A 21,048-nucleotide genomic window follows, 5' to 3' on the forward strand; every position below is an offset into this window, starting at 1 on the left:
TATTAATATAGCTTCTCTGGCTGGCAGGCTCGCTCGCTTGCTTGCTTTTTCTTTTTTTTTTTTTCTTTCATGTTTCTAATTTCAGTTTAATCTTAGAAGATTTTTAATCTAACTTTGACTTTATACTACTGTATCTCTTTACTGTTATATTCAAAATCTTAATCCCTGACATTAAGGTAATTACTTTCATTATCTTATAAAATTTAGAGACTAGATTTAGAATAATAATGCCAGTATTACTACTGGTGGTGAGGTTACTGAATCAGGTTTAAAAGGTCTTACTGTATTTTGTTCTAAAGATAGAGTCAAATACTGTACTCTTGTCTCTTGAAATAATTCTTTTTTAGTCATTTCTCAGAGTTTTTTATTTTTAAGGATTAAGTTTAATTTTACTTTTGAAATGTACAAGTTTTTTGGTTTCCAAAGTCAGAACTTACATGAGATATGTTTGGAGAAGTATCACATTAATTCCCAACCCTCTACCCTTCATATCAGAGTAATTAGAGTGTAGAGATTTACCTTATTTTTTTTCATAACTACATAGAATTCCACCATATAGATATACTATCAGTTGTTCAACCAGACCCTTACTGATGGGCATGTGGGTTGCTATTATCCATAGAATCGGTTTTCTTTTGATCAGTATTAGTATGTATTTTCCTATTCTTTTAACCAGAACCTCTGCTTTTTAATTGGTGTGTTTAGACCATTTACATATCAGTGCTTCTATTGCTCTGTCTTCGTGTTTATTTATCTTTCCTTCTGCCATATCGTTGAGCCCACCCAGTGCATTTTTTATGTCAGATGTTGTAGTTTTCATTTCTAGAATTCAGCTTTTACTATATAGAGATATAGAATATATAAACATAAGAATATCATTTTTTAAAATTATTGTTATTTTCAAATTCCAGTATAATTAACACACAGTGTTACTTTGGTTTTGGGTGTACAATATAGTGATTCATCAATTCTGTACATTATTCATTGCTCATCATGGTAAGTGTACTCTTAATCCCTTCACCTATCTCACCCATTCCCCCACCTCCCCTCTAGTAACTATCAGTTTGTTCTCTAGTTAAGAGTCTGTTTTTTTGGTTCTTTGTTTTGTTTCTTAAATTCCTCAAGTGAGTGAAATCATCTGGTATTTGTCTTTCTCTGACTGACATTTCACTTAGCATAATACCTTCTGATAGATCCATCCCTGTTGCTGCAGATGGCAAGATTTCATACTTTTTTATGGCTTAGTAATATTCTGCATGTGCGCGTGTGTGTGTGTGTGTATACACACTACCTCTTTATCCGTTCATCTATTGATGGACACTTGGGTTGCTTCCATAATTTGGCTATTGTAAATAATGCTGCAGCAGACATAAGGAGTGCATATATCTTTTCGAATTAGCATTTTCATATTCTTTGGGTAAATACCCAGTAATAGGAATACTGGATCAAATGTTAATTCTATTTTTATATTTTTGAGGAAGCTCCATACTGTCTTCCAAAGTGGCTGCATCAGTTTGCATTCTCACCATCAGTACAGGAGGGTTCCTTTTTGTCTACATCCTTGCCAATGCTTCTTGTTTTTTGTTTTTTTATACTAGCCATTTGATTAATGTGAAGTGATAACTCAGTGTGGTTTTGATTTGTATTTCCCTGATGATGAGTAATGTTGAGCATCTTTTCATGTGTCTGCTGGCCATCTATATGTCTTCTTTGGAGAAATGTTGGTGCATGTCTTCTACCCATTTTTAAATTGGATTACTTGTGTTTTGGGGTTTTGTGTTGTATAAATTCTTTATGTATTTTAGATACTAACCCTTTGTTGGATATATTATTGCAAATATCTTCTCCTCTTTAGTAGGTTGTCTTTTGGTGTTTTTGGTTGCTTCTTTTGCTGTACTTTTTATTTTGATGTAGTCCTAGTATTTTATTCTTGTTTTTGCTTGCCTTGCCTGAGGAGACTTACCTAGAAAAATGTTGCTGCATCCAGTGTCTGAGAAATTACTGCCTACATTCTCTTCTACAGTTTTTATGGCTTCACGTCTCACGTTTAGGTCCTTAGTTTATTTTGAGGGTTTATATATATATATATAAATGAAAATTATATATATATATAAAATATATATTTATATATATATGTATAAAAGAAAAAGTGGTCCAGTTTCACTCTTTTGCATGTAGCTCTCCAGTTTTCCCAACACCATTTGTTGAAGAGACTTTTTCCCATTGCATATCTTTGCTTCCTTTAGCCAAAGATTAATTGATAATATAATCATGGGTTTATTTCTTGGCTCTTTATTTTGTTCCATTAGTCTGTGTGTGTTTTTTGTGTGCCAGTACTCTACTGTTTTGATTACTACAGATATGTAGTACATCTTGAAATCTGGGATTGTGATACCTTCAGTTTTGTTCTTTGTTTTCCAGATTGATTTGGCTATCCAGGGGTTTTGTGGTTAAAAATTTTAGGAGTATTTATTCTAGTTCTGTGAACAATGCTGTTGTTTTGAAAGGGGTTGCATTGAATGCATAGATTGCTTTGGGTAGTATGGACATTTTAGCAGTATTTTTTCTCCCAACCCTTGAGCATGGAATATCTTTCCATTTGTGTCATCTTCAAATTCTTTTATAAGCGTTTTATAGTTTTCAGAGTACAAGTCTTCTACCTCCTTGGTTATGTTTATTCCTAGGTATTTTGCAGTCTTTGGCACAATTGTAAATGGGATTGTTTTCGTAATTTTTCTTTCTGCTATTTTTTATAAGTGTATACGAATGCAGTGAATTTCTGTATATTAATTTTGTATCTTGCAACCTTACCAAATTCATCTGAGTTCTAGTTTTTTTGATGGAGTTTTTCGGGTTTTGTATATAAGTATTATGTCATCTGAAAATAGTGAAAGTTTTACTTCTTCCTTACCAATTTGGATGCTTTTTATTTATTTTTGTTTTCTGATTGCTGTGACCAGGAGTTCAACAACTATGTTGAATTAAAGTGACGAGAGTGGACATTCTTGTCTTGTTTCTGATCTTAAGGAGAAAGCTCTCAGTTTTTCCCCATTAAAGATGTTAGCTGTGGGTTTTTCATATAAGACCTTTATTGTGTTGGGGTATATTCCCTCTAAACCTACTTTATTGAAGGTTTTTATCATGAATAGATGTTGTACTTTGTCAAATGCTTTTTCTGCATCTGTTGAAATGATCATGTGGCCTTCGTCCTTTTTCTTGTTACTGTGATGTATCACGTAGACTGATTTGTGAATATTGAACCACCCTTGCTATTGCAGGAATCAATCCCACTTGATTTTGGTGGATGATTTTTTTAAATGTTGTATTTGATTTGCTAATATTTTGTTGAGGATTTTTGCATCCACTTTCCTCAGAGATTTTGGTCTGTAGTTCCCTTTATTTGTAGTGTCTTTATGGTTTTGGCATCAGGGTAAAGCTGGCCTCATAGAATGAATTTAGAAGCCTTCTTTCCTCTTGTGTTTTTTTTTGGAATAGTTTGAGAAGAATAGATATTAACTCTTTAAATGTTTAATAGAATTTACCTGTCAGACCATCTGGTCCTGGACTTTTGTTTGTTGGGAATTTTTTTATTACTGATTCAGTTTCATTGCTGGTAATTTGTCTGTTTAAATTTTCCATTTCTTCCTGATTCAGTTTTGGAATGTTACACGTTTTTAGGAATTTATCCATCTCTTTTAGGTTGTCTAGTTTGTTAGCATGTAATTTTTCATAATATTTTCTTACAATCTTTTGTATTTCTGTGGTGTCAGTTTTTTCTTCCTTTAATTTCTGATTTTATTTTTGAGTCTTCTCATTCTCTCTTTCTCTCTCTGTCTCACTCTCTCTTAGTCTGGCTAAAGGTTTATCAATTTTGTCAATCTTTTCAAAGGACCATCTCCTGGTTTCATTCATATGTTATTTTTAAGTTTCTATTTCATTTATTTCTCCTCTAATCTTTATTTCCTTCCTTCTACAGGTTTTGAGTTTTGCTGTGCTTCGTTTTCAAGCTCCTTTTTGTTTATTTGAGATTTTTATTGTTTCTTGAGATATCATTATGGTTCATATTTTCTTGATTCTTTGTATTCCTGGTTATTTTCTGTTTGATTCTAGACTATATGAAGTTTCTGGATATTTTTATATTTCCATGAATATACTTGAGGACCCAGTTAAGTTGCTTGGAAGCAGTTTCATTCTTTTGTGGTTTGCTTTTAAACTTTGATGGATTGAATAAGAGCAGCCTTTAGTCTAGGACTTCTATTTTCTCAATAATGAGGCCACATCTGTGAATTACCAGGTTTCATAACGTGGCTGTAGGACTTTATGCTAGTCATTTGTGGGCCTCAGGAATTGTTCCCTCTGCTTTTTTGTTGTTGTTGTTGTTTTTTAAGATTTTATTTCTTTGAGAGACAGAGTGACAGAGAGCAGGAGGTGGGGAAGGGGCAGAGGGAGAAGGAGAAGCAGGGAGCCTGATGTGGGCTTGATCCCAAGACCCTGGGATCAAAACTTGAGTGGAAGTCCCTCTGCGTGACAAATGATTCTTTCCTTAGCCTCAGCTTCCTTACATGTATATGCTTATCAACACTGAGCTAACGACTCCAGGGGGATTCTTGTAACTCTCTGGAGATTTCTTTCTGTACAGGTTTCTTTTCTCTGGTACTCTGCCTTGGAAATTCTAGTTACTTTGGTCTTCCCCAACTGTCAACTCTCCCTCTTCTCAGAGAGACCCCATACCAATAAGCTGGGACAATTGGGAGCTCACTTCATTTCTTCTCCCCTCAAAGATCACTATCCTGCACTGCCAATTTTGTAAATTTTTTTTTTAGTTATTTCTGGTAGGGAGATAATTCTGTTACTTGGTACTCCATCTTGGATGTATGTAGACATTAACACTTGTCTTCTAGTTTAAAAAAAAATGCTCAAGGTACTTTAAACAATTTTGGATTAAATTTATTTTCCTTTGCAATTTCTAAAAAATATATTAATATCAAATGTATTTAAACAAAATGTAAGATAATTTAGTATATAGTATACTAAGCTCATTTTCAGCATTTGTTTTTTGCTTATCCATGGTTTATGATATGAAATTGTTTGACTTATTGATTAGAAGAATAGTTGTATTCTAGGTAATTAGAAAAATATTTCATAATATGTAGCAAATAAAATAATTTGTATTTAATATTGTTAGAAAACAATTTTTAAAATATCTTATATTTAAAAATTAAGACTACTTCTGATGATTTTTATAGATTTATGCTCTTATGGGCATCATTGTTTCGCTTTGTGGAGTATTCTTATAGAAGTTTTTGTATAATGAACTGCTTTTTTCTCAGGTTTTTTTTTTAAATTTCATAAAATTATAATGACCTATAGTTAAGATTTCTCATAATTAGTGTTTAAATAAGATAAATTTGGTATTACAAGGAGAGTAATAAATTTAGGTACAGTAGAGAATGTAGAAAGACACTGGACTTTAGAAACAGTTAAAGTAGAAGGTGAGTCTTGGCCCATTTTGTACAAGTTGTATTACTTCTTGAGCTTTATTTTGTTACATTCTCACAATCTTTTGGGGCCTTATTTTCTTCTTTAAGGTATTTTTTCCTCAAAGACAGTTGTGGGAATTAGATACATTTTGTGAGGGATCCCTGGGTGGTGCAGCAGTTTGGCGCTTGCCTTTGGCCCAGGGCGCGATCCTGGAGACCCGGGATCGAATCCCACGTCAGGCTCCCGGAACCTGCATGGAACCTGCTTCTCCCTCTGCCTGTGTCTCTGCCTCTCTCTCTCTCACTGTGTGACTATCATAAATAAATAAAAATTAAAAAAAATTAAAAAAAGATACATTTTGTGAGAATAATGGTAAACTACAAATGATATATAAAAAGCAGTCATCATTATGAGAAGATTTTAAGTTTTGAATAGTATGTAATTGGAAACTTTGACTGTACCTAAGCCTAATATTGATAACCAGAATTATTATCTTGGTCTGTGCTTTCTTTAGTTAGTTTCAGACATTTTTAGAATTTGATTTTTGATACCCAGTGTAATAGAAATGAGTCATATTATCATTTCTTTCTTTATTTTGCAGCACACCATATGCACTTCACCCACATATACGATGTGGATTGTAGAGAGAAATAGGATGTTGCTCAATAGCCCACATCTCTTAACAAAGACTACTTTTCAGCATTTCTCATGAGATTCTCTTAGACATTAGGAAATGCAAACCCTTAGATTTAAACTAAACTCATGAACTCAATAATATTTAGTGAGAAAATTTGAGAAGCAGACCATTAAGTTAGATTCTATATCCTCTGTAAATACCAGTGACTTTACCCTTAAAGCAGATTAGAAGACCTTTGTTTTTAAGTTCTGAAACGTTTTCTGCAGGATAATACAGGAGTTGTTACTGAGAATCAGAATAAAAGGCTACAGAATTGTGGGAGGCTTGCCCTCTATTTATGAATCAGATTTTAAGTGGAAACCACAGTCGTTTCCTTGTTTCTCATTCATGCTTTAGCAGAGGATGTGATGCCATAGATCTGGCTTGGTTTGTAGTTTCTCCTTTAAGGTTCACACCACATTCTTTTCCTGTTTAGAAGCCACAGCAGTTTTAATATATTACCAAACCACAGAATGTACCTTGCTAGATGTTTAGTGGGGGGATGTGTGCTACATATTGTTTGGTAGTCTCAGTATTCATTGTGGCAGTGTAGTCTAATTAAGTCCTATTTCAGAAATTTAGCATAAGTAAATAAGTGCACAATATAGATAAATGTATTTGGGGTACATTGTATATAAGCATATATCTGCAGACTTGTGGAAAACAGTTTTAACCCTTTGAATATGTTAATTTGTATTTGAAATAATGCTTTATGTTGTTTAACTTGAATGTTTGTTAATTTTCTTTTATTCTTACTTAGCATCATCGCATGCCATGGGTTGCCTCTCATAAATGGACAAAGCTGTGACCCTTATGCAACAGTTTCTGTAGTGGGCCCTTCTAGGTAATGTTTTTTTTTTTTTTTAAGTTTTTATTTAAATTCCAGTTAGTTAACATACCGTGTAATATTAGTTTCAGGTGTACAATATCATGATTCAACACTTCATACAATACCCTGTGCTTATCACAATTGTACTCCTTAATCCCCATCACCTATTTCACCCATCCCCCCCACCCACATTTCCTCCTGGCAAACATCAGTTCTCTATAGTTAAGAGTCAGTGTTTCTTGGTTTGCCTCTCTTTTTTTTCTCTATGCTCACTTGTTTTGTTTCTTAAATTACACCTATGTCAAAATCACATGGTATTTGTCTTTCTCTGACCGACTTATTTCACTTAGCATAATACTCTCTAGCTCCATTCATATCCTTGGTAGGTAATGTTTATTGAATTATTATTGAATTTTTTAACCTCTAAACAATGTCAAATATGCCTTTATTTTCCATAAGTACACTAATTTTAACCCAGAAATGTAAGCATCTCTGGATCTGAAGACTCAATATGTATATGGGTTTAACAAATGATTTCCTTCTTTGACAGTAGATGCTTCGTTACATTGAAATGATCAGTGGTTGGCTTCTATTTGTAACTTGGAGTTCAGAATTCAGAGAGAGCAATTATTAGATTTTTTTCAGTTTTGAAATATGACTTAAGAATTACAAAATTAGGGCAGCCCCGGTGGCACAGCGGTTTAGCGCCGCCTGCAGCCCGGGGTGTGATCCTGGAGACCCTGGATCGAGTCCCACATCAGGCTCTCTGTATGATGCCTGCTTCTCCCTCTGCCTGTGTCTCTGCCTCTCTCGCGCTCTCTCTGAATAAATAAATCTTTAAAAAAAAAAAAGAATTACAAAATTAAAGCTCTAAGAATAAATGTTTAATAGCTATTTATGACACAAAGTAATGCATGCTTTGAAAGAAAGATCGAGTTCTGTTATATGCTTGCAAACAATCAAGTCCTGTTTTTATAGAAAGAAAGTGGACTCTGTTGGACTCTTAGACTATGAGAAGTAACTTTTCAAATCTGCTGGACTCTTAGACTGTGAGGAGCAACATTAGTTTTATAGTAATTAAAATGTACTTTAAAACATAACCTTGACCTTCTTCATTCATTATCGACCTTCCTGCCTTCAAATATCTTAGATTTTATGCAGGTAAAATCCTGTTTTAAGAAATGCTAGCCCAGAATAGCAAGGAAGTTTCCATATTTTTATCTGGAAAGCAGCTCAGAACTAAAAATGCCTTTTCTGCTCATGGCATCTGTGCTCTACAGAGAGAATTCCAAGCTGTAGACAGACTGCTGAAGTACCAGAACATGGTAAAGTGCACCATATCATTGATTTAAATTATTTATGATAATTAATGCAAAAACCTATAGCAATTTGTATATTTTGTATTATTTAACTTCATTATGATTTCTTTCAGAGCCTGACTAGTCTGAAATTTGCCTACAACTTGAAGGTTTAAAATCAGGAAACAAAGAGCAAAATATTCCCTCCACACCAAACACATACATACATACACAGACATATGCCCCTTCTCCCCAACTTCAGGCTCTCTAGGTATTCTTTTTATTTATTATTTTTATTAGTTTTTCTTAATTCCAGTATAGTCAGTATACAGTGTTATATTAGTTTCAGGTGTACAGTATAGGTATTTTATTTTATGGAAAATCACCAGTAAGTCACTTTTAAAAAAATGTATTTGTATATATGTATATAAAGTACCTAGCACCATGGCTAGGACTTATTGTGTGCTCAAACAGTATTGTGCTGTTATTACTGTGGATGGTTTTAAATTTGAAAGCAGATACTTAATCCATTAAGATTCATGCTGTCAGAGGGATTTAGTTTTGTATGTTAAAAATCCTGTAGTTTTGTATGTTAAAAATCCTGTTTAACCTAGTGGAGCTGTTTTTTGTTTTGTTTAAAATCTGTAGCTAAAGACAAATTCTTTAGTGTAATCATTTAGTAACATACAAACAAACTGGCATATGAATTGGTTATTAGGAGTCATTAATAGAATTGATAGTGCGCTATCATCACATTAGATGTTAAAATTGGGAGAGGCTAGGGAAAGACTTCATGGGACTTCTTTGCAACCTTCTTTAATTATTTCAAATAAGAAGTTTTTTTAAAAGGCCATATTGTACCTGAAGCCCAAGAAGTAAATTTAGTTAAGAATGCTTTTCGTGTTCCTCAGGTTCCTCAGGTATTTTTCAGCATAGATAAAGGTACTCTGAATCTCATTGTCTTCCTTTTACCATTCTGAGTTGCTTATATAAAATAAGCTTGACAATCAATCTAGTATAAATCTAGTCATATATAGAAAATAGAATCTTGTCATATATCACATATACAAACTTGTATTTTCTTTGAGTCTTTAGAGACACCTCAAAATTCTTTCCTAAGTAATATTAAAAACTATAGTTTTTCCTAAGTCATCTTAACAGCTAAAGGGAGATCAGGCTCCCTGCTCGGAAATAGCATGTTTTATAATTGTGTACTATTAAGTTCTACAAGGTAAAACTCTACCACATTGGAACAGGAATGACCAAAAGAAGACAAAAGTAAAGAAGAAAACAAGCAATCCGCAGTTTAATGAAATCTTTTATTTTGAGGTAACTTTATGTTTTATATAAATGTTGACATTGAATATTTAATATTGAATGCTGGTTTATTTCTTTTTTTGAACTACAGTCATAGTAATCATTTAATCAACTAATGCAACTAAGCATTTCTATTCCAAGTGCAGTAGAACAATGATGTAAATATGGTGGAGGCCCATATATAAAACAAACAATGGCAGAGCTATGACTGATTTGGGGATGGGGAGGACCAGGGCCACACATACTCCTTAGTCATCCCTAATATCACATCCTGTCACACACCCTTCCACCTTATCCAGCCCCCCACCTGACACACAGTGGCCACCAAACTCTTGTATGGTACTATTTGAAAATCACTAGTAAAGTAAGTATGATATCACTTGGTTGCAGTTCTAGTTCAGTTGATGTGAAATAAATCACTAAATGTGAGGTTCAGGTTTATCTTGTGAAAGGATAATTTTGTAAGAAAAAACACTGCCCTACCTGACAGTTTTTAAGAGGCCCACATGTGAGAATGCTTTGAGACCATAAAATGCTATATGATTAAGGCCTCATTATTAGTTCTTTTTAGCTAATTCCCTCTATAGACATATGCTTATTTGCATAGAGATCTTCAGCTGCCTTGAAGTTGCCCCAAAATACAGTGCTTTGGAGTTCTTTACTGTGGAGCATCTGTTAAAGAAATCCTTTTTCATATTATTTGAAAACTACTGGAAAAAAAAAAGTCAACCTCTAAGATTGTTTTCTAACCATAGAACATGTTTCAAGTAAGATTAACAGGGAAGATTTGAGGAAAGGTTACATTGTGTGCTTTTTCCTTTTTTGTGTGTGTTTTTCTTGATAATTTCAAAGTGGAGAGGGAGAGCACATCTAACCATGCCTGATTACAACTACTTTATTAAAAAAAAAAAAACATAGGTTGAAGAAAATGCCAAATTAAAGTAGGAAGAATTGTGGGGGTGGAGGCAAGGGAAAGAAAAACAAAAGAAAAGGAACCAGTGTGAGACTTTTCCATTTCCTGGCTAAAGACTTTAGTTGTTTTACATTTATCAATGACTGTTACATCTAGCCTGCAGAAAACATGGGGCAACTTGCAGCAAGCAGATGGCACTTTGAAGGCAAGGTCTGACCTGCTTGCTATATCCAGGCGTACCTATAAAGCCTTAAACATTCATTCCAAAGGCCCTTTGTTGAGCTGATTATAAAGATAAGATTCAATCTCTGTTCTTGAGCTAAAGCAAGAAACACAAAGCATACATACGCACGCATATACATAGTAGTTAAACGCTGTAGATATTGGGGAGATCAGATGAGTTCTGCTCCAGCTAAGTTAGCAAAAAAGAAGTATTAGAGAAGAAGAACAATTTGAGCAGAGACATGGAAACAGAAAAGCAGAAAGCTATGTCCAAAGAATAGCAAATAGTGATTTAACTGGAAGGGTTCTAGAAGAGAATAATTGGAACAAAGTTTAAAAGCTAGACTAGGACCAACTATGAAAGGTCTTATATGCCTGGCTGGGGGGGCTTACAGAGTAGTTGTTGACAGTTTTTGAGCCTGGAAGTGGTAAGAGTAATGCGGTGTTGTGGGAAGAATACCCATGATATATGGGCCAGTGGCTGAGAAAGAACAGAGATAAAGAGATTGTTATAGTTTAGGTGTTAAAAAAAAAAAAAAAAGTGTTGGGGTGAGGGAATCTGATCCAAGAGAATAACATGGAAAAAAGAGAGGAAGGGGACAAATGAGAAAGAAGCTGTAAAGGGCAGGATAACAAATTAGTTAGAAAAGACAAAGGAGGAATCTGATATCCTCATGGTTTCAAATCTGGAATATGGGAGAAGTTAAGGAAAGTGTAAGTGGTTCAGTTTGGGACATAACAAACCTGAGGTCTGACATGAAAACCCTCCAATAGGCAGTTGATAACTGAAACTTAAAATGGGTGATGACTCTAGATAAGGACTCAGTATTTGCTTGCAGAATGTCAAGAGAGCCAGTGAAATAGAGGTATACAGTATAGGAGAAAAGTGAGGAGCTCACTTCTGCCCCTTATTAGGTATTCAGCTTTGAGCATGTCTCTTAATTTCTGTCCTTTAGCTTCCTCATTTTCAAGATGAGGATAATAAATCTAACCCTGCCTGCTTCAGAGCAACGTTATGATGAACAAAGAAGATAATGGATGTGAAAGCACTTTGTAAACTGTATAGCACTTTGCAGCTGTTAGAGCAAAATAAAAATTAAAACCGTGGAGAAAACCCATATTTATAGTCTCTGGGGAAAAAGAGGTCCCAGGGGAAGAAGTGGAGAGCAGGAGGTTGCCTGGGTAGTGCCTGGGTAAACTCAACAGAGTGTTTCTGGGAAAGGAGGTATAGTTGTACTCACTTATTCTGATAGAGCGGTCAAGGAAGATGAGAACTAAGAATTCACCATCAGACTTGGTAACTAACAGAGGAGTTTGGGGAGGGTGATCTGTGAGGAAATCAGATTATAAGGAGTTACTGTAGTGAGTGGGTGTGAGGAAGTGGCAACTGTAAGGATGGATTACAGTTTTGAGATATTTGTGAGAGGAAGGAGATAGAAGACCATACTTTAAGTGTAGAATTTTTCTTAGACTTGAGTGAGGTGAATAAGCTGGTCAAGAAAGCTGCGATTAAAATAAATCAAATGCTTATTGTATGCTTACTGTATGTTGTGCACGGGTGGAGTAGTCTTGGAAAAGAGGAGGATCATCTATCTCCTCTCTTATTCAGAAATGAAAAAACTCATCCAGTTAGAAAGACCTATGTGAAAATGGACGTGTTCAGGTGGACGATAGCTGAGGAAGTCCCTGCCAGTAGCCTTGATGTTTTTGGTTAAATTGTGAAAAGGAAGTGTAAGGATAGAATTGATATCTTGAGCAATGTAGGAAAGTCTTCAAACAGTTCTTAGCATGTGCAGCTAATGCCAAAATAGAACACTTTTACTTTTCGAGCCATCAACAGATTACATGTGAGTCAGAGAACCTAATGTTATTGTAGATTGAGTTAATAAGGGAGGGCATGCAGGCAAGATTGCTTTTGATATTTTTATACTGCCTTATTACCTCCCTGCTACTTTCCATAGCTGTTTTTATCTTTAGCTTTTCAGTAAACTATGACCTAGGCATTTTTCTCTGTTTATGATAAATACAATTGAACATTTTAGGGATGATAGTTTTTTTAAGTTCATGTAGGAAAAAAATTATGTTAAAAATTTTTGTAAACTAAAATATTTTGTTCACAGGTAACCAGATCCAGTAGTTATACAAGAAAGTCCCAGTTCCAGGTAGAAGAGGAGGACATTGAAAAGCTGGAAATTAGGTATACGTCTTGGAGTTTTATTGAATAGGGTTTTTTTTGGTGCCAAAAGAAAGTCCTAAATTTAACTGGAAAAGGCAAACTGAACTTAATAGAATTCTCTTTAGCACGTTGGCTGATGAAACGTAGAAGAACATCCATCTAATTTAAATTCATATTATCTTTAAAAAATCTGTTCTCTTTGCCGAAGTAGTCGAGGTGTATTTATTTAAAAAAAGATGACCTAATTTTCACCTATTTTATTATATTTTTAATTTTCATAAATTTAATTGCTCTTTAAATTTCTAAACCATAGCATAATGGATGCAAAGAATATATAGAAAAGTCATTATATATTAGCCAATTTAGAAATAATTTTTTTATTCTTCTTAACATATCTGCTGTCTAACAGAAATTTCAGTGAGGTAAGAAGTCTTGTAAGATAATTCAACAGGTGCATGTGTTTGAAGTTTGTGCCAATTAGGTCTTAAATATTTATGCTATTTGGGAGGGGAAAGTTTTGTAAGTGCATGTACAGGTGTGGTGTTAACAGTGTGTTCATCTTAAGGGTGTATTAGTCACATGTTTGGAATGATCAGGTAATGTATTTTTCTAAATCACCCATCTTTACATATTAACTGGCTCTAATTGAGAAAGAAACTGTAATCTTGGGTTGGTTTCTTTTCTCAAACTCAACAAAGTAACTCTAGTTCTTACTGCTACAGGTTAAAATAAAGCCTAGACTTTGAGACTAAGAAACTTAAGTGCTTTTTTAAGACTATTTAAAAGTTACTTTCTGTGCTTATAAATAAAAGCTACTGCAGTATTTTGTTTCCTTAGTTTAGATAGTGAGGTATATGACAACGCTAACATCTCTTACTTTTAAGCATGTAAAATTAATGCTATAATACAATCAAAGTGATTTGAAGCTACCTGGTGGCGTGTGTTCTCTTAAACATTCTTTGCAAAAAATAAAACCAGTTTTAAATTTTCAGGATCGACTTGTGGAACAATGGAAACTTGGTCCAAGATATTTTCCTAGGAGAGATTAAGGTTCCTGTGAATGTGTTAAGAAATGATTCCTCTCATCAAGCCTGGTAAGAAGACCAACATTCTATTTTTTTTAACTATTTTTTTTAAAGGTTTTATTTATTCATTCATGAGAGACACAGAGAGAGGCAGAGACATCGGCAGAGGGAAAAGCAGGCTCCACGCAGGGAGCCCGATGTGGGACTCGATCCCAGGAATCCAGGATCACACCCGGGGCCAACACTCAACCACTGAGCCACCCAGGCATCCCTGAAGACCAACATTCTGGTGAACTCCACAGTAGTCCATCCCCTTTAATATACTATACATTTAAATAAATGCTTACTATAAGCATATTTTTAAATTTGAGGTGGAATAAGCCAGAAATCATTAACTTTGATTTGATTATTAATTTATTGTTGCAGAAATAGAAGTACATTGATGATTCTATGACTTAACAACCTCTTGTACTGGGATACAAGAACTGAATTGTCTAGGGATATTCTGTTTAAAAATGAAATCTTAACTCTAAGGAGAAAATGAAAATCATTTTAAAACATTGCAGAAGAGTTGCCCATGTGAAAAGATGCTTGGTCACAGATCAGCATCTATAGTAGAGAAGCTTTATTAATGGCCATGGGAACTGTGGATATTTGAAAATAGGGTTTATGGTAGGGAATCAACTATTTATGGGATCTAACCAGTGATTTTCCTTTAACACACCCCGTTGAAATGCCCTAATATTTTCTAAATGTCTAGGATCGAGGCGCACCTGGGTAGCTCAATAGGTTGAGCATCCAACTCATGATTTCAGCTCAGGTTATGATCTCAAGATTGTTTGATAAGCCCCATATCAGGCTGTGATCAGCTGGGAGTCTGCTTGAGATTCTCCCCCACCCCCTCTATAAAATATATAAATGAATGAATGAATATGTGTATGTCTAGGGTGAACCTGTTGAGCTGATTCAGTAAATACTCCTTTCAGGTGCTCTGGTGACTCAGTAATGTTTACAGTATTATTTTACCTTTTCATGTCTATAACAGTGACATTAATCTGATGGTAGATAGAACTTAATGTTCATACATTAAACTAATGTTAGTTTCCTTAGCAGAATTGATGTGAAACTATCATTTTTTCTGTCTAGAGCACTTACAAGCATGCCTGTCCTGCCCCTTCCAGTAAGTTGCCCGATAGATCGCAGGCTAGATTTGGGTTTCTACTGAGCATAAAAAAGCAGGTCTTTCTCATTTGTCTCTAAGGCCCACTATTTAGAACGCAGTTTCAGTGCCTGGAAGAAGAGTTTAGAGGTTTCTTATTGTGGGCATCCATCTCATTTGTCTTTAAAAGAGCCTGCCTCTCCAAGTTGACCGTAGACATTCTTCACTTTGAACTCTATTGTAGGAGGATTTTTAGACTCAAAGTTTTATTTTATTTTTACTTCTTGCTAATACAGATCTAAGATTTATTGGTATTTCTGGTGGCATTTGGTATAATTGCAAAAAATGTATCCACTTTGGGGGGGGCAGATTAAACTTACTAGTTACTTTGAAAAATTGAGGAACAACATTTGAGGCCCATCACACTCCCCACTTCTCATTATCTTCTACCTTCTGTAAAATAGCATATATATATATATTTTTTAAGATTTTATTCATTTATTCATGAGAGACACAGGGAGAGAGAAAGAGAGAGAGGCAGGGACAGAAGGAGAAGTAGGCTCCATGTAAGGAGTCCAGTGTGGGACTCAATCCCGGGACTCCAGGATCACACCCTTCGCTGAAGGCAGCGCCAAATCGCTGAGCCACCCAGGGATCCCCTAGCATATATTTTTAAATGAAAATTTCTGCAGTTTGTTAAGTCTTTCAAAATTGTATGGCATGCCACTCATTACAAAAGTAAAAAGTGAGTTGTTAGGGCTTCCAGGACCCCTCAAAGTGAACCTGAAATGTGCCACCTCTCCTGTACTTTAAGTGTGACTACTTCCAGATAGGCCCTCCAAATTTGGCAAAACTTTGTCCACCTTGGCAGGATGTAAGAACATTAAGAAACCAATTAATTTTATTCCTATAGATCTCTTTTTTGCCAGTAATATTTTAAAATATTTTAAAGCCAAAAGGGTGTAAGTTCTAAAATTTATGCAGCATGGAATGGAAACATCTGCTGATTCATTTATACTTCATAGATATAAGGAAGTATAAAAATGTGAATGCCATTTTCTTTTAAGTCAGAAATTAAACTCGCAAGCTCCTTTGTCAGTTGTAGAGCAGTAGCATCCCCTTGTGGAATTGATGGCAACTGCATTGAAAATGCAGGGAAAGCTTTATCTTCAGGATTTCAGGCATATTCTTTCTAATCTTGGCAGTAGGAAAGAGAATAATTATCCGTAATGTAATCCTGTTGTTTGAAAAGTTTCAGTTTGCTTTCCTTTTTCACATAATTTTCAATTAGCATTTGTCTATTACAGTCTTTTTCTGAAAACGGATTTTAATGGTTCTAACTTAATTTTATTCTCAAACTGCAGTGTGATTCAGTCATTCCCCCATTCCTTTCTTGGCTTTTCAGTTCCTTAGCTATGATGTATGTTCCTTATTCTGAAACTTCTGTTAGATGTTAGGAGTAGCTTTTTAGTGTTGATAGTAACTATTTTTAACTTTAACCTTGTAGATAAAAGAATTTTAAATTATTTTTTTGAATCACTAATATACTCACATGGTTCACCGTTCAAAAGGTAAAAATCTGTGTCTTAACCCAATCCCTCAGCTAATCATTTCCCCTCTTCTGAGGTAGTTACTATTTTAAGTTTCTGAAAATATTTTATGGAATATAGTCAAATACGTATATATCCTTATTTCCCCTTTTTACACAAATGGGCACATACTGTATCCTGCTCCACACCTTGCTTTTCTCACCTAGCAGTTTAGTAGACCCTTAGTAGTGATAAAGAGTATGGACTCTGGAACCAATTTGCCGTGGTTCAAATCTTAACCTCTGCCATTAACTACCTGTGTGACCTTGGACAAGTTACTTCACCATCTTGGCTTTTCCTTTCTCTGGCTATAAAATGAAAACAGTACAAATAGTACCTGCCTCCCAAAGTTGTTAGAGGATGAAATGCATTCATCGTAAATGAAACAGGCAGCAAGTGTAGTGACCACAAGTATAGCTCATGCTCTCATTATTATAGTGATTGCTGCTGTCATCACCATTCCTCCAGAGCAGTCCATATAGAGTTTATGTGTCCTTTGTTGTCACACCAGTATTCTATTTGAAATCTTATAAAGAGAACCTCAGAGGCAATCTAGTTAAGTCTCATTTCACAATTCCTGTCATGTCAGTCTTAATGTGTGCAAAACCTTTGTGTGATTGTACAAATTGGTACAATAATTTACCCAAAATGGTTCAACATGTAACAGTGGAGATTAAGAAAGGATAATAGAGAGGCCCCTGGGTGGCTCTGGTTGAGCCTCTGCCTTCGGCTCAGGTCATGATCCCAGGGATCCTGGGATCGAGTCCTGAATCGGGCTCTACGCACAGAGCCTGGTTCTCCCTCTGCCTATGTCTCTGCCTCTCTCTCTGTGTCTTTCATGAATAAATAAGTAAAATATTTTTTAAAAAAAGAAAAGACCATAGATACAAATACCTTTTCAGGTTGTAATTTGCATTCTGAATGTAAGATTCAAATGGTAAATGAAACAAATGGTTGGGATTTTTCAACAAAAACACTTTCTACATATTTAAAACTAGATTAATATTTTACTTGAGAGGAGTTGGTTGTCTAGTTTGCTGATTTTGGTGTACCTATCTTTAATCTTCTATCTTTAGTAAAAATCCATTGATAATGCTTATCTTTATGGAACCAGAAACAATATTCAAATGTTAGTAGAGCTACCTCTGAACAGTTACTTTCCAGCTTCTAAACATTACTTCATAATGCTTGTTTTCAGTGTTACGAATAAATAATTATAGTTTTTGCCTGCCTACCTTAATTTCAATTATACACACCTTGTGGTTAAAAATTTTCAAATGTAAATTTTTTCTTTACTAAGGAGCTGTCAAAACTACTGAATCTTGGGAGCATCAGGATTATTTTCATGCCTCTAATTGTGAATAAAAAATGTTTGGAGCAACTGAATTTCATTTTCAGTTAATAATTCCTCTTTATTTCCTTTTTCTTACTCTTTCACACTGGAATGCTTTACTCAAAAGCTGAAGAAAATATATTGTGGGGTTTTTGGTTTTTTTTTTAAATCCCTCAACCTTATTCATGTCTACATATCCTCATCTAACAAATCTTGAGGGTTTTCTCTTTTCCTCTAATTCATACAAGATTACTGAGCCCACAGGCTTTAAATTGAGCCTTTTTAAACAATGTTATAAAATAATGAATCACATTTTTATGTGGTTACATAAAAAAGTACATTTATCTATAGTTATTTAGATATGTAAGTGGTAACAGTTACATATAAATCTTATATAAATAATAGCTACGTACTATTTACTGTATACCAGGCACTATTCTAAGTGCTTCACTTAGTTATATTAGTTAGATACTATTACTGCCCCTTATTTAGGGTAATAATAATAATTATAATAATAATCTCTCTCAAGCATGGAGAGATTGAGGAGTTTGCCCAAGGTCACACAGCTGAGATTTAGATCAAATATTCTGACTCCAAAGTTATACTCTTAACCAATTACTATAATAAATTGTACTTTGGCAAAATTATTTTAGAATATATTTAAAACTCAAAAATATTCAGGGCACCTGGGTGGCTCATTTGGTTAAGCATCCTACTCTTTATTTTCAGCCCAGGTCATGATCTCAGGGGTATGAGATTGAGCCCCACGTTGGATTCTGTTCTCAGCATGGCGTCTGCTTAAAATTCTCTCTCTCCCTGTCCTGCCCCCTCCTCACCCGCTCATGCACATGTGCTCACTCTAATTAATTAAAAATGTTTTTTTTTAACCCTCGAAAATATTCTGTTTTATCCTGAAATCAAAGATTTGAATGCCCCTTGCTTTGTAAAATACTGTTAAAAGGGGCACCTGGGTGGCTCACTGGTTGAACATCTGCCTTTGGCTTGAGTTGTGATCCTGGGGTCCTGGGATGGAGTCCTGCATAGGGCTCCCCACAGGGAGCCTGCTTCTCTCTCTGCCTCTCTCTGTATCTCTCATGAATAAATAAATAAAATATTTAAAACATATATATTTATATTTTACTGTTTATATATACATATAAAAATTTATATATATAAATTGTTAAAAATAAATTTGATGTCGTCCCTGTTTATTAAAAAATGATCTTTTCAAGTAATGGGTAGGACAATGACATATTTTAAATTTTTGTTTTTCAAAAAACACATGACACAGATGACATACTGTATCCAGAAGGATTTCTTACCCTGCCAAAGAAACCTGTGGAAACAAGCTTTAAAAGTGAGGCAGGAGTGAGCTCTTCTGGGGTTCCTAGGCATTCTAAAGGAGTGCATACATAATAATTAGTAACTGGTGTAGCACTGTAGTCCCTCTGTAGAGAATATGCTATGTTAGGATTGTAGATTTATTTTGCTGATATTTTGTAGTTTTGTTAGAGTAACAGAACAGGCATGCTCCTTTTTCCAGTAATTTGGAGATAAGAGAATCAAAGTTGCCCTCTGAGTAAAATTCCTATAGAACAAACAGTATGTAATTCTGACTAGAATATGGGAACATTGTTTAAGATTTAAGATAGGTAAGTGCAATCTTAGTGAGGCAGAACTAAGCTGTAACTATAATGCAAGTATTTTTATATTCTACCTTATATGGGAAAAACTAGTTAAAACAGAAGGGAAATATTAGAACAACAAGAAAGAATCCCAAAGAGGCAAATGTAGGTAGGTACTACCCATTTAAATATAATCAAGAAGGAAGGAGATTCTGCTCTGGAAGCATTCTTGTTTCCTTGGCAAACTGTTGTCTTAGCTGAGAATTCTTTTTTTTTTTAATTTAAATTCAATTAATTAACAGTGTATATTATTAGTTTCAGAGGTAGAGTTCAGTGATTTATCAGTTTTGTATAACACCCAGTGCTCATTACATCATGTGCCCTCCTTAATGCCCATCACCCAGTAACCCCATCCCCCCACCTGCTTCCTCTCCAGTAACCCTCATTTTGTTTCCTAGAGTTAAGAGTCTGTTATGGTTTATCTCCTTCTCTGATTTCATCTTGTTTTATTTTTCCCTCCTTTCCCCTCTGATCCTCTTTGTTTCTTAAATTCCACATGTAAGTGAGATCAGTGATCAGTCTTTCTCTGACTTACTTTGCTTAGCATAATACCCCTTAGTTCTATCCATGTCACTGCAAATGCAAAATTTCAGTTTTTTGATGGCTGAGTAGTATTCCATTTGTGTGTGTGTATGTGTGTGCGTGTGTCTTTATCCATTCATCTATCGATGTACATTTGGGCTCTTTCCATAGTTTGGCTATTGCGGACATTGCTTTAGCAGAGAATTCTTAAGACTGCCTCAATCTCTGTGTTGTATCTCTGTACTCACCATAGTACCTTCTGATAATATGGCTTTCTAAGTAGATTACCAGTCAGTTAAAAAAAATGTGTTAATCTAACAGATTAAAAAGTTATATTGACAGGAAAAAAATGTATTAGTTGCAATGATCAATATAGATGAATCACCATGGGAAATACAGTGATTGTTGAAGCTGAGTGATATGTGCATGGGGAGGTGGTGAATTAAAGGTATTCATTATTAATATTCCCATTCTCTTTACTTTTGTAAATGGACATTTGCATAATAAGATGTATTGGTCCCAGAAGAAGTACAGGTATTTTTACCACTTGTATTTCTTTTCATGAATTTAGAAATTGGCTTTCTACTTTCTACAGGTCTTTGTGCTCAGTCATTACAGTTCAGGTTTACTTTCAGATAAAACTAGCAGGTCTATAAAATATACTGGATTGTGGAACTCAATCAGCCAACTAGACTTTTCCTTAGAAGTACTTCTGGGTTACTTTGCTAATAGGTTTATTTGCAGTTATTTCCTCAGGCAAAACTTTAAATCATTATTTCTCAAATCAGAATAGAAATTCTGAAGACTTGTCTTTCAAGATAGA

The 21,048-nt window shown here is 34.7% G+C and overlaps 1 protein-coding gene across 2 annotated transcripts in view; it reads left to right on the forward strand.

Moving 5' to 3' along the window:
• RASA2 (RAS p21 protein activator 2) overlaps positions 1-21,048 on the forward strand; it is a 123,561-nt gene that overhangs the window by 64,046 nt on the left and 38,467 nt on the right. For both annotated transcript variants that reach the window (XM_055321181.1, XM_055321182.1), the window contains exons 6-9: positions 6,918-7,001; positions 9,541-9,613; positions 12,857-12,933; positions 13,905-14,006. In XM_055321181.1, coding sequence (XP_055177156.1) covers positions 6,918-7,001; positions 9,541-9,613; positions 12,857-12,933; positions 13,905-14,006 — 336 coding nt within the window. The remainder of the gene's footprint in view (positions 1-6,917; positions 7,002-9,540; positions 9,614-12,856; positions 12,934-13,904; positions 14,007-21,048) is intronic.

This window comes from Nyctereutes procyonoides, unplaced genomic scaffold, assembly GCF_905146905.1.
Source record: "Nyctereutes procyonoides isolate TBG_1078 unplaced genomic scaffold, NYPRO_anot_genome, whole genome shotgun sequence".
NCBI lineage: Eukaryota > Metazoa > Chordata > Mammalia > Carnivora > Canidae > Nyctereutes > Nyctereutes procyonoides.